Raw genomic sequence first — 15,277 nt, 5'->3', positions numbered from 1 at the left:
TCTAAATCAATGGTTCTTAATTATTTTCTTCATTTTGCATTTTTCTGGTCTGTATATATGGCTAATGTATCTCCTTCCATTTATGAGCATTTGGATTTCATCTGTTTATCATGCACACCTCTCATTATTATTTGAGGTATCATTATCAATGATTAAGACACAAAACCTAAATAATGAATATGTTTATTCATGTGTGTGTGGCCTGATGCCATCTGCTGGTGACCTCCACCCATTCACGGGCCAACTGTAGAAATTGTCCAGTGTTATTCTGTAAGAATTTCCAGTTTCCAGACAGTTTAAAATTCAAGACTCCAGTTCCAGTGGCAGGCAATAAATCTACACCTCAACACTTTTAGTCCAACCATAAACCCTGACCTACCCACTGCGGCTCTAAAGGTGATAAGGTCACTCCATCAATAAAGTCTGTCACGGACACATGTTGTGTGACTCCCTCTTACAGAGTACTCATCATTTTTGGGTACGTTTTGAAGTTACCAAGATTCAGGGACTGTTTTGTTCTCGTCAGGCATCTATTAAGTGTAGATGTTTTAAACACATAACACCTTATCCGAGCCATAACTACTGAAATTACTTGAAATGAAAAAGCATCTACACTGTAAAAAACAATTTGCTGAGTCAACTTAAAATAATTTGTAACCTGGCTGCCTTAAAATTTTAAGTTCAGTCAACTCAAAAAAAGTTGAAATGTCAAATTATATACTAAGTGACAATTTAGATATTTGATTTGAATCAACTTTAAATTGTAAGGCAGCTGGGTTACTTACCCATCTGTTAAGTTTAGCAAACACAAATATCTAAGTTGTTACTTCGTACAACTTAACATTTTTAAGTTGACTAAACTAATTTTAGTTGACTGAACTTAAAATTTTAAGGCAGCAGGGTAACAAATTAGTTTAAGCTGACTCAACAAATTGTTTTTTTTATTTTTTACAGTGTACATATGTTGGAACGCAATCAATTCTAAATTGATGCCTTCTCATATGTGGAGACTCTCTAACTGATTTACGATATAACTTAATTAATTACATGAACAAAATTAGAATTTAGGCTTAAAGTTTGACACCTTCATGTATCTTTATTATGTTCACTCCAAAAGGCATAAAAGATCCTAGATTTCATGAATGCAGGCAGAACTCAGGTACTGAGTTAAAGATGAATCTGTCCCTTGTGTCTGAAGATCAGAGGTGTGGATTCTCAAATCCTATCGTGAAATTCCAGGGGTGCTGGTGAAAGGTGTTGATCCAAGCAAAGGTTGAAATGTGGGAAGCCATGGAATGTAACTTGGTGAAAGAAAACCTGGAGAGTCTTTAGTTTAAACCGAAGCTTGGGCCTCATTCCCGCTCTTGGAATCATTCTCCTCCTAAAGTGTGTGTGTATGTGTAAGCGCGTGCGTGCGTGCATCTGTTTTACATAACTGAAGCTTTTTGTGAGAACACAATCTTTACAAATGTTTAGACCCTAAAAGCAATAGAGGAAAACTAATTCATTATTTTTTGATTCTGCAGCTTATTTTGTTCTGCCAATATTATACAGAGACAGATAAATATATATTCACAAAGAAGGCAGACGAAGCTAACCCAAGAGGGCCATCATAAGCATTTGTCTGTGACAAGTCTGGTTGTTTGACCCCAGCACTCTTCTCAAAAGGGTAATGGGAATATTGCATGTTGAGGTCCCATTATATATATATAAATGTCTTCGGCAGTGAACAGAAGTAAGTCATTTTCACAAATATGTTCCACAGCCACAGCAAGGCATGCTTAATATCCTTGCCAACAACAACACTGAAACTACAAAAAAAAAAAAAAAACAACAACTAGTGACTAAAGTGTTCAGTAACACACACTGTCTCAAAGGATTAGTAAGAGAACCGTGTGAATTCCCAAGCAGCAATAACTTAGCTGTAACACTTATGGGAATTAGGATAAGCATGTCCCAGTAAATATTTCCCAAATGGTACCAATACTGCAAACTTGTTATTAAAGCTCAGTCATTTATTATTACTTTTATTACTTTTAGTTTATGTCAACAAATAAACATGGTAATTCAGCAAATCATAACAATGTGATAACATTCATTCTGATTTAGTAGAAACACACAGCATGTCCACCCGCCATGAAACACCTAAGCATGTCCCAAAACACTTTTTCATTTGTAGATTTGGACATAGCCAGTATTATAATATATAAAATTATGTATTTGTAATTCAATATGGACATAAAATATTTTATATATATTTCAGAGACAGAATTCCTCATGGCTCTTAATTTTCCTCTCAAACAGCATACTGTAATTACCCATATTTTATCTAGCAACTCTTTGCTAGACCTTTACACTCCCTGGAAAACCAAAGTAACATGATTGAATTTTTTATTTTTTTTTTAAGAGCTTGCCTTTTGAACAGTCACACAGTGGTCATGAAGTCATGAAGACATGACCCATCCTATATTATTGTCATATATGTTGTTCTGGTCTCTCTGCCTAGGTAATTAAAGGCTATACACTTGTAATTACCAGAATGCGCTCTTGTGGGGTTTCGAATTATCAGTGTCCCTTGTGCGTGGAGAAGCTCACCGCTTACAGGTTGTTCCTTTCCAGTTGTAGAAAGAATAGACCGATCTGGTAGCTCCCAGGTTATCTCTGGTGTAGGTATCCCATTAGCTATACATTTAAGATAAACAGGAACTCCAGCCACTCCTCTCACCATTGGTGGTGGCCCATTAGTGATCCGGGGTGGATATGCAACAATTATGACAGGCACAGAAAGAACCGCCTCACCAGCATCATTCTTTGCTCGGCACACGTAATTCCCACGATCATGTATGATTGTCTCATGGACAACAAGTGTCCCATTGTCCATCAAATGGTAGCGTCCCTTCACCTGTGGACGTGCAAGTACAAAACCTCCTGGCATGGTCCAAGAAATGCTGGGCTGGACTCCATCTGTCAGGCAATGTAGGAAGAGGGACTGTCCAGAAATTCCTCGAATAATCCCCTTTGGTCGTGTTAGAATATAAGGTTTTTGAATCACCTCTAAAATGATCAGTTTCTCGATGTAGCCAACTTTGTTTTTTGCAGCACAACGGTATTTACCAGTGTCCTCTTTGCTGGAGTTATAAATAACAAACGTGCCATCCGTACCCAGGTGATATCTTGAGCCCTCAAACCCAGGTGTTCCACTGAACCGAGTTCGATTGGGTAGTGTCCATATGATCTCAGGCATGGGTTGCCCATTTGCAGAACAGTTCAGCACTGCAGTTTTTCCTACCCGAGTCACCACTCTCTCATTAAAAGGGTTGTTAAAAATAGGCCTACTGAGCTTGTCGGTGACTTCCAGATGAACCAACATAACTGCCTCACCTCCATCGTTCTGAGCCATACAAATAAATTCTGCTGTATCTGATGGCCTAACATTACGGATCTCTAGCGTACCATTGCTATGGACATTAATCCTACTCCCATAGTAGGGAGCGGTAAGAAATATATTGTCAGGCATGATCCATGTGATCTTTGGTGCTGGATTCCCTTCAGCTTTGCAGTCTATTAGTTTTCTACTGTATTTGAGTGCTGTATCTTTTATCACTGTTCTATTTTGATTGAAGCCATTGATGATGGGTGGGTCTCCGTCAATGTCTAGTTTGTACACTTTATTCTCCTCACCTGCAGCATTACGAGCCATGCAGACATATTCCCCAGCATCAGCTAATATAACATTTCGTATACCAAGAGAACCATTAGCATGCACTAAGTAACGCTCATTAGATGCGGCAATCATGTCTTTGGATGGAAGCATCCAAAAGATCTTTGGTTTGGGCTCACCTATGGCCTTACAGTCAAAGCGAACGTTTCCACCAGGCTTCACTTTGGCATGGGAGAGATTTGGGTGCTGAATGTGAGGCACTGCACTTACCACACTTATGTGAACATGCATCTTGTCCTTACCCAGTTTGTTTTCAGCATAACAGGTGTAATCACCTTCCTCGTCAGAACCCACTTTATTCAGGTAGAGAGTTCCATTATTGAACAAGGTGTACCGTTTGAACTCATCGCCTTCGGTTTCATCTGCTTGCATAGCGCTGTTTACCAAGGTACCATCAGGAAGTCCCCAAGATATCTCTGGCATGGGGACACCAGCAGCCACACAGTCCACTTTTAGGTCATTGCCATAAAGCACTTGCTTCCTGCTAAAGACATTTGGTTCAATCCGAGCTGGCTTCATTGACACTGACACCCTTATTAGCTGTACATCATCTCCAACTTTGTTGCGTGCAACACAGAGGAAGTCCCCGCCATCTTTCTCATTGACTGATTCAATAATGAGGGTACCATTTTCCAGGACTTTGATACGGCTGCCCATTCTGAAATGAGAATGTGAAATTTTGAACAATAAGAGGCAAATGATGTATGTGACAAAACGTTGTCTATTGTTTTAGCCTACCTGTGTGACTGGTCCACAAGAGCCTTGGAAGGAAGCCTCCAAATAATTTGAGGTGTTGGGTCCCCAACTGCAGAGCAGTTCAAATGAAGGCGGCCACCATATATAACATTGGTTCTTTGTTGTGATGTCTCAGTGATCTGAGGGGCAGTTTCTGTCCTCTTCACAGAAAGTGTAACAACACGCCGTTCTGATCCTGTAGAGCTTGTTGCAATACACTCATATTTTCCACTTTCAGTTATTTGTACGTCCTTCAGGAAAAGTGTACCATTTCCAAAAACAGAAACTTTGGTCTGTGAGTAAGTTAGAGGCCATACCATTGTGCCATCATTTAAGACCCAGTGTGTTGTGGGTTGTGGGTCACCATAAGTGCTACATGCCAAAAAAAGATTCTGACCAGTATCAGCTCTCACCAGCTGTCGTTTTTCTTCCAGTATTACAGGTGGTGCTGCTACCACCTGTAGACGAACAGTGGCTGTGTCAGTACCAGCTGGATTACTTGCAATACACTTATAATGTCCACGATCTAAAACTGACACCTCTTGAATGGTTAGTGTCCCCATTGTGTTTATGGTAACTCTGCCATGCTCAGTGTCCGAACCTTTAACTTCAGTGCGATTAGGTAGAATCCATGACACAACTGGCGCTGGTCTGCCCTCTGTCCGGCATTCAAACTGCATGGTTTTCCCAGCAAAAACCTTGACGTCTCTCATCTTTTTCTCCAATATCCGGGTGGGATAGGCCACAACTGATAATGTAACCACAAGCTTGTCAGAGCCATAATCGTTCTGGGCCAAACATAAGTATTGTCCTTGGTCTTTGATGTTTGCTTTTTGGATGAACAATGTTCCGTTCTTCAGAACCTCAAATTTACCCATTTTACCTTTAATGGTCAACATAATACCTGATGATATAAAGGAGACAGAAAACAATCAGCAAGCATTGCAGAATGTAAAATAAATATGAAAATAACAATTGATAACAATACAATTCTTAAAAATGTTTGTTTAACTTTTGTACCTGTGGTGGATGAGAATCGGTTCCAGCTGATGATGGGCTCAGGGTTGCCAGTGGCCTCACAGGGGAGGAAAGCATCAGAGTTTGACAGAACAGTAAAACTGGCAGCTTTTCCACCATTAATCCTTGGCTTAAAGGTAATATCCCTCAAAGATGAGGTGTCATACCTTGTAGAGTGATCAAATGCATTCAGATTGCCAGTACTACTGCTGTATGGAAATGGGGTGAACGTGTACAAAGCTGAACTAGTCATTGTGTCTGAAGTAACTGTTCTACTCTGAGGAATAACAGAGGCTGTAGTGGGTTTAGTGGTCAAAGTGACAAGCTCTGGAAAGCTGGTTGTAGAAGAGTCCCTCCATCCCTCACTGCTAGAACCAGTATTAACAAGTGATAGAGATTGCTCTGTATGCAAAGGCCTTAATGTTGCAACATTGTGTTTAGTTTGCGATGCTACAGTTGTGGATTTGGTGGTGGTAGGTTTGTCAGCAATTTTTGTCACTGTAATAATTGGGGATTTAGTAGTAGTTTTTTTAATGGGCCTTCTCCTTCTGGAGCCTCGTCTGTGAAAACCAGGCTTTTGCTTTCTCCGCAATCCAGTTTGAGAACCTGAGAAGTTATTCCGAGCAGTGTCTTGCTTTAGTTCAGTTCTCATCATTGGTGGGGCTGCTAGAGTGTGAGAAACTCCCACTGACTCTGTGGTTGTGGACATCTCACGAAAGCCTGGAGAGCTGAAAAGATCAGCTGTTGTAGATGGGGTTATGACATTGTCTGAGAAATTAGTTTCTATAAAGGAGGAAGAACCTGATGCATCTTCAAATGATGTCTCTGGAGTATTGCCATTTTCTCTTGTCATTGGAGGAGAGACAATAATATGCGTACGCTGCATTTCTGTTGTAGGTACTGTAGTTGTTGCCTTGTAAGGTTCTGCTGTGGATGCTGAGGTCATCCGCTTCTCTTCAGTGGGCAGCGTAAATGGGGTTTGATGCTTGCTGAGGGGTTCTTTCATTTCCCCTTTGTTTCCAAACTGCCTTTGCCATTGAATCTTCCCCTGTGTAATTTCAGAAGACATGGTGGATGTGGCTGTGAAAGTTAGTTCTTTCTCTCTTGAAGTTAAATAAGTTTTATAATCGTTTGAATCCTCAGAAATGGTGGGCACAGTAGTTGCTGACGTTTGTGAATCAGTGACAGAATAAGTCTTTTCAGAGCCTGACAAACGAGTTGCCATGACAGGTTTTTCTGTCACTCTCAAAGAGGAAGTTGACATGTGATACCTAGCTGTCTGGTTGACCAGGCTTTGATCTACTGATGCTTTGCATTTCTCTCTAAACACTCCAGATGTAACTGTTTTCCCATCTCCACAATCTGTGATTTTGTCCACATTGTGTGAAAGACTGTCTTCCTTGTTTATAGAAAGGTGTTTGAATTTATTGAGTAAAGACTGTATGTCTGTAATTTTGCTGGGTCGAATGACCCTACGTCTGCCATGAAAGTTACGATTCTTTCCTGATCGCATCTTTTTGGGGGGTACAATTTGGATTTGGTGTTTGGAGATGATGGTGGACCCAGGAAGGAGCTCTGACTTGATTCTTTGAGTGGTCTGAAATGTGATCTTTTCTTGATCATCCTTGGTTGTGGTAACCGCTGTGAATATGGTCTGACTCTTAGGTTCCAAATGGGTGACATTTGGGCCCTGGAAGTTGTAAAGTGGTGTTGTTCCAGTGGGAACATCTTCTGAATCCCCAGAGAAGAGAAGCTCCGCAGCTTCTGAGGGCCTGTTTGTTGCTTTCTCATATATGTGGGTTTCTCCATCACTATGACTTAATATGTAATCTGACTTGGTTGTATACAGAGTTGTCTCATCTCTTTGAGCCACATGATTACTCAAAGTGTAAGTGGCCATTATCGGGGTAGCCTGTGTCTGGGTATGAGCGTGTGATGTTGTTGTAACTAAATCTGTTTTCTCGTTTGCTCTTAAGATATTACTAGTGTCATCAGGTTTCACTTCAATGAAAGCATTGTTGCCAGTTTTGTCTGCCTCTGGGATTTTTAAATCTGTGATTCTAATGGTGCTACCAGGTTTCTGCTCAAGTGTTTGAGTGGTTGTCATTACAATAAATTCATCTTCAGATATACCATCCCCTGAGGTTACATCATTGTCATCAGCGGGTCCTTTGAATGTTCTAGACATCTCTAAATTTACTGTCTTCATATTTCCTCTTTTAATTTGAGACTTATCGGTGAAAGTGGCCTCTTCTTTCTCATACTTTTTATTAAATACTCTTCCAGAGTTCCTTCGATATCCTCTTCTGCCAGTGGGAACCTTATGAAATCTGGACTGTAGCCAAGTGTATGGTCTGCCTGAGGTAATTCTCCTTGATTCCTCACTAACTCTCTGAGAGATATGTCTACTTGTAAGTTTCTGGCTATCATCTATAATTTGTACAACATGATCACCAGATTTCTTTGGCTCTGTGCTATTTGACAAATCATCATGAACAGTTATGTGAGAAGCTAGCAAATCTACTCCAAGATAATTTCCAACTAAGCATCTATAAAATCCTTGGTTTTGGGATGTTAGTCCATGTATTACCAAAGTGCCATTTCTGTAAAGCTTTTTGTTGCCATAGGACTTGTCTAAAACTGCATGGTCAGGAAGTATCCACTGAACCGAAGCCTCTGGACTGCTGGCTGATGTACAATCGAGACGTAGGTTCTGACCAAGGGTACGCGAGATTCGTATCCCATTAATCTCTTGTTCTTCAATATTTGGAGACAGCACAGTGACCCTGAATGCAAGAACATCTGCATCTAGGTAGTTAGTTGTAATGCAGTGATAGACACCTGTGTCTGAGATTTCAACCGATTTTAAAGTAAGCCTTCCATTATTAGCTACTACAATCCTTTGATCCTCACTGTTGTATGGTGCACGTAACTTACTTCCATCTGGTAGATTCCACTCTACAATGGGTTTAGGATCCCCAGAGCTCTGGCAGTTCAATTCAATCACTCCACCAGGAAGGACTGTGTGTTCAGTCTTGGTCTGGTTGTCCTTTCTAATCATTGCCCAGCCATACGGGTCTCTACTGTCTTTGCTGCTGTCAACATTTATTTGAACATTGGATAAATACTTGATAGTAAGGTTCGGAAATGTTGTTGCAATGCGGTCCAGCTGTAGCAAGACTGTACCTTGCATTAACCATTTAGGACTGGCTTTGATTTTTGCTTCAATTTCTGTAAAAATATCATCTGCCGTGGGTACTACTTGCTTGTATGTGTAAACTGTATCTTGTTGCAGAGAAAGTAGTTCTTCTCGCTCAAGTCTCATCGGGGACTCGCTATACATAGCCAAAATGTTCCAAATCTGGCGAATATTATCATAATCAATGTTGCAAACCAGCGATGTAGAAATGATCACGCTCAGGGCAGTTGAATCTTTTCCATTCGGTCCAATGTTTGCAGTTAAGTTTTCCATTGCTGTAGGTCGTTGCACAACACATGCTATCCAGGCATCATTGTGGAATTGATCTGTGATGTTCATTTCCAACACGCCAATGGGTGCAACAAAATCTTTAGGAGAGACTGACGTATAGCCACCATCATCCAAGGTAAAATTGCTCTGCTTCAAGTGAGGATGAATCCAAGGTCTGGTGCATGTGTAGCTATGACTTTGTAAATCCACAATGCTGCTTCCTCTCAAGGTATTTGGGAATTCACAAATGGGACACTGTTCTTTGAGAATCTTCCTGTCTCTTTTGCATTTTAGAACATCTGTAAAGGCAAAATTGATTCTCATTATGTATACACATATGTAAAGCAACATTACTCACTAGAAAGATTCTGGGTCCTGATTATTTAAATTTGTGCACTTGTTTTTGTCTTGCTATTTTAACAAAACATTTTCCTGCTGTTTTTTAACAAAACATTTGTTAAATATAGACCAGAATCTCACCAGGGTGTTTCTCTAGCCACTGTTCAAGCCAACCCATCCGACAATCACATGACCAGGGGTTTCCACTAAGGAAGAGATTTTCTATCTTGTAGCAGCCAGAAAATATAGTTGCAGGCAATGTGGTTAAAGCATTGTCTGACAAGTAAATAGTCTTGAGAGATGACCATTTCAAAACCTGGCTGAACCGCAGTGATATAAAAGTGTCTGGATGAAGCTGTTGGAGCAGGTTTCCCTCAAGGTTGATCAACTGCAGCATTTTTAATCCATAAAAACTCTCTGGGTGGATGAAGGTAATGTGATTATGGTCCATATGAAGACGTACGAGATTGTCCAGGCCTCTAAATGTGTCCTTGTTGAGCTTTTCAACTCTGTTATAACTAATTTTCAGAACCTAGAAGCAAATAAAAATATAGAGTTAAGACATGAAAATAAAGTGAATGCTTCTTATATTTAATTGGATTGTCATTTCAGACTGGCTTCAGACTAAATGCAGGGTCAGGGGGCAATTCCAGCAATGTAGTCTCAGCCTTAGATGTCTGTCCCACAGACTTCGTGGACGATTGCTAGATTGCTGAATATTATGCAGAAGCATGATGTTCCTGTGATATGACTTCCTATGAAATTTGTACATTATTTAAATGTAATTTACTCAGTGTGGGGTGATGATTTTTCACCGGCTTTTGAGGAGGAACTGGCTGCTTTGCACAGTAGTGTGCCAAATCTGTTGCATCAAATCTTTGAAAGATAGTTTTGTTTGAGGCACTTAGTAGTGAGTAAATATCCAGAACTAAATACTTAACTTTTTTTCCTTTTAATTATATATACACTACCGTTCAAAAGTTTGGGGTCAGTAAGACTTGTAACTGTCTTTAAAGAAGTCTCTTATGCTCATCAAGGCTGCATTTATTTGATTAAAAATATAGAAACAAAACAGTAATATTGCAAAATGTTTTTACAATATAAAATAATGTTTTTTATTTTAACATACTTTAAAATAGAATTTATTCCTGTGATGAAAAGCTGAATTTTTATCAGCTGTTACTCCAGTCTTAAGTGTCACATGATCCTTCAGAAATCATTCTAATATGCGGATTTATTATTAGAATGATCAGTGTTGGATAATATCAACAGTTGTGCTGACAAATATTTTTTGGAACCTGTGATTTGTTTTTTTTCAGGATTCTTTCATGAATAACAAGTTTAAAAAGTACAGTGTTTATTCAAAATATAAATATTTTATAACAATGTAAATTATTTATTATTAACTTTTAATAAACTTTTAATTATTAACTTAATACATCCTTGGTGAATAAAAGTATTAATTTCTTTTAAAAAAAAAAAAAAAAAGAAACAATAAAATTGTACTGACCCCAAACTTTTGAACGGTAGTGTGTATATATATATATATACAGTACTGTGCAAAAGTCTTAGGCCACTAGTATTTTCATCAGCTAAAAAATGGTTTAAAATCAGTTAAAGTCGGTCTTTTTCTGTAGTGTGTCAGTAGGAAATATCAGATTACATTTCCAAACATTCATTTTGCCATTAATTGTAATAATCCAGTGAGATTTTTGCTTGCACAAGGAGTCTGACAACAGCCAGTGCTCTGCACAGAGATCTGATCTCATCATCATCCAGTCTGTCTGGAATGACATGAAGAAACAGAACAAACTCAGACAGACTAAATCCAGAAGAACTGTGACAAAGTCTCCAGGATGCTTCAAGAAACCTACCTGCAAAGCTGCAGCACGGTTAAAAGTTTGTGTAAAAATGCTGTAAAATGAGGATGCTGTCATAAATAGATTTTCTTTATCAATTACCTTCTATTAACTAAATTAAATCAACATTTGGTGTGAGCATCCTTTGCGTTTAAAGCAGCTTTTGCCCTAGGTGCACTTGCGCAAAATTTTTCAGGTAGCTTTGCAGGTAGGTCTCTTGAAGCATCTTGGAGACGTTGCTACAGTTCTTCTGGATTTATTCTGTCTCAGTTTTTCTGTTTCTTCATGTCATTCCAGGAAGAATGGATGATGGTGAGATCAGATCTCTGTGTGGAGCACTGGCTGTTGTCAGACTCCTTGTGCAAACAAAAATCTCACTAAATTATTACAATTAATGGCAAACAGAATGTTTGGAAATGTAAACCGATATTTTTTACTGACACACTACAGCAAAAGATAGAAATAACTGACTTCAGCTGGTGAAAATACTAGTGGCCTAAAACTTTTGCACAGTACTGTATATATTAAGTATTTAAGATGCCATATGTATGAAGTACATCTCCTATGTATGGACCCACTTTCACTTCTCATATATGGCGTCTTTTTAATGCATTTAAACCAGTTTTTATATATATATGTGATGCGATCCAGGAAAACCCAACACATGGTAAAATTTTACCTTTTTTAGGTTTTGATATGAAAATCTGGGTTCAATCCCTTTCCAAAACTGTTTTTATTTTGTCCATAGCTTGAACCTAACCAAAGTTATGGCTATCTTAGTAGTCTGATAGCGATGATTTTCAGAAATGGAATTTTGAGAAAAACAGGTTTGAAGTGAGACGACTTTCACTTTACGGGTTTAACGAGAGCTGTCTGTCAAGTTAGGAGTGCTATACTGCATCATTACACAAACAGATTAATGTCTGTTTTCCATTATTTATCATGGGCATATTCTCCGAACTTTTGATCTCTCCTTGTATGTTTAGATAGCACGAATAATGCATCTCTGGTCCTTCATCTCTGGATGTGAAAAAGTCCATTATTAAATCGTTTAGAGCACTGACATCACCAAGATATTGAGCAGATTGAGACGAGTACGATCATATACGATCGTGAGCAGCTGCAGTACTTCAGACTGTGGTGTTGCGCGCCACCATCGCACAATATGAAAAAATAAACTTTGCATGCTGTAGTTTACACAGGACTGGTGGAGAATGTGCATTGATACACCTTTATTAAATATGTTATGTGGTTTATTTTGATAGGTTAACTGTTTTTGTGGTGTTAAGAGAAAGCACCTCAGCAGTACGTTCTTAACATAAGAGAAAGACACAGTCATAAATGGCTATTTTTCTGCACTAAAAAAGTGACTTTCACCAAGATATTATCAGAGATGATAGACAAGATGTTATAGAATAATAATTTAGTAAAAACCTAATTTTGAAAAAAAAAAAAAAATGACATTCAACCTATTTTTCGAATTTCCCGAAAATGTCTGAGTGCAACATCCGACAGGTTTTCCCAGATCTCATCACACAATATATATATATATATACACACACATATATATTCCCAAACCCCCCCATAGAGTTCTGTCACTTTTGGTATAATCTTTTTCAGATAATCACACTCTTATTGTGACAGTTACGCTTACATTTGGTTTTATTTTCTTTGTGTTCAGTTCCTGTTTTACCCTTGCTATTAGCGCCGTTCTTCTCATTTTCCCGCCACTAGCTTGTTACCATGGTTATTTATAAATTAGATCACACCTGCTTGTATTCTGTTCAAGATGTGGTGTATTTAAGCCCTTCAGTTCCTTCTGTTCCTTTGTCTGGTACTGTCATCTTGTACTTGTGCGTAGACACTCAGTTTCTTGGTTGTCATTATTTTCTAAATGGGCAGTTCTGGGCCAGAATAAGTGGAAACTGTAGTCAAAAGTCTGGTTACGCAAGACAGTAACAGTCCAAGACTCTGTATACAGCAAAACGTAATCAGATGTCATGTTGTGCGTCTGAGTTTGTTGAGATCATATGGTACGTTTATTTTCCTTATTGTGAAGATGAGATGATCATCTCTGACCTGTTCCATCTCTGATCACATCTGTCTCCATGGCCCTGTTTGGATGTTTTACATCTGGTGTTCTGATCACAAGCGATTAAGCTATACAACTTTAACATGCACGATATCAGCGTTACTGCATGATGATTTTTTTGGATACAACAGAATGGAACAGAACATAGAAGTCTCCAGACATGATTTAAAATATTTGAATTACGAAAGCAGGATGCATTAGAGAGTTTGTGTGTTATTAAATATCTCATACTTTAAAATGATGATGATGATGATGATGATGACAAGATGATGATTCTCTTGTGGTCATTCAAGTTCAGTTTTTCAATGCACAAACAGAGCAATTCAGTAATTAGTAAAGATACACAAAAGATAACACAAGCTGGTGTAGTGAGCAGCACCAGTAACATTTTATATAAGTGTTTACTAATAAACCTATTGAACAATAATGACTAACAGATCATTAGTTAACATAAATTAAAATGCTTACAAATGTTATTAAACTTTCAATTCATATATGGTTATGCACTATATAAAAATATACAAGTGATGTTATACACTGATTATTTACTAATGTGCATTGGTTGTTTAAACTGATTAAAATGATTTATATAAGCATTTCACACACTATTCATTGTTGACACATGATTCATTATCTCACAACCCCAGTCTGTAAAGATGACACATTTTAAAGATTACACATCTTTACAAATCATGTATTAATTATTTGTTTGTGATTTTGCAGTACCCAGTCTAAAGCTGACACTGTTCATCATTTGTAAATGTTTATAATCATACTATTAATCATAAGTACCGTATATTGTAAACAAAGCTTGAGTAATGGATGATTATTAAGGGTATTATTTTCCTGCTAAGGACACAGAAACAGCATAAATTCTGTGAAACAGAATTTATGACTTGCAGCATAAATTCACTTTGCAGCTTATTCTGTCCAAGACGATTTCTGCCTACGTGGACAGAAAGAGGCAACAGTGATCAACCGCAGCTCATTATGTTTATGTAACCAACTAGTGGCCAGTTCAGTGTCCGATGAAGACAAAGTAATTGCAGAACGTTTCCAAAACAGTAGCATTCTTTAAAAACCTGAGACACACTTGGATAAATCAGATATGTTATGATTTTAATGAAAATGTAATTTTTACATGTTTTATTTATTTATTCATTCATTCATTCGTTCGTTCGTTTAAGAAGCTTGAGTAGCATGCCATTATTACAGAAACTTTTATTTTTCTAATGTTACTTTCAAAGTAATAAATTTCGTGTTTTACCTGCAGTGATGTGAGGTCATGGAACGAGCCGTCCTCAACAGTCTTGATAGTGTTACTGTGCAGCATTAATAGTTCCAGCTTTTTTAATCCAGCAAGGTTGTTCACTTTAAGAGTTGATAAACTGTTGTACCTGAAACACAAAATTGCAAATGTACGAATTGGTTTTAAATAAGCAGTTTTCAATGACTTTTTTAGAGAAAGCTTCATAGAGGATTGTCTGTTGTAGGTTTTACCCCAGGTTAATTCTTTCAACAGCTGGCTGAATGTCCCTGGGTATTTCACTCAGGTATCTGAATGTGCAGTGCACTTCTGATGGAGCATAGCATGCGCATGATTTGGGGCAGCTGCTGCTTCTGTGTGTTATATCGGCCAAAACACACAGCAGCACCATGAATCTCCACAACAGACATGACTCTGCTGACGGGCCACACATTATGGAGAAGGAGTCTGTTGCTTCCCTGTTTTTTGACCAACTCAAGTTGCCATTAATCATTAGCTTTCTGTAAGAAGCAAATACATAAGTTAATCATTTCTAAATTACCTTTCACCATGTTAATTAATTTTGCATGCCAAATACATTTTACAAATTCTCAAGACCAGTAATTAGCTTTCTCATTCATTAGTATTTTTATTCAACAACAAATGATTCATAGTACATATCCAAAAATATTATGAACACCGTTTAATACATTTCTATGCTTATTTACATTATTTAATGGGGTTATGTCATGACCACATCCCAAACGTTTAGTAAAACAAAAATTGCACATTTGACAGG

General features: G+C 38.1%; 1 protein-coding gene across 1 annotated transcript; it reads right to left on the bottom strand.

The window, feature by feature from the left end:
- Positions 1 to 1,985: 1,985 nt before the first annotated feature.
- igsf10 (immunoglobulin superfamily, member 10) lies at positions 1,986 to 14,932 on the bottom strand. The gene is made up of 6 exons (XM_051128497.1): positions 14,733 to 14,932; positions 14,500 to 14,629; positions 9,423 to 9,813; positions 5,477 to 9,241; positions 4,460 to 5,360; positions 1,986 to 4,379 (listed from the first exon to the last, which is right to left on the bottom strand). Exons 1-6 carry the CDS (start codon positions 14,930 to 14,932, stop codon positions 2,465 to 2,467), a joined length of 7,302 nt encoding a protein of 2,433 aa, XP_050984454.1. The 3' UTR covers positions 1,986 to 2,464.
- Positions 14,933 to 15,277: the final 345 nt, after the last annotated feature.

Source organism: Labeo rohita, chromosome 15 (assembly GCF_022985175.1).
Source record: "Labeo rohita strain BAU-BD-2019 chromosome 15, IGBB_LRoh.1.0, whole genome shotgun sequence".
Taxonomy (NCBI): Eukaryota; Metazoa; Chordata; class Actinopteri; order Cypriniformes; family Cyprinidae; genus Labeo; species Labeo rohita.
This window is presented reverse-complemented; position numbering and strand designations above follow the sequence as displayed.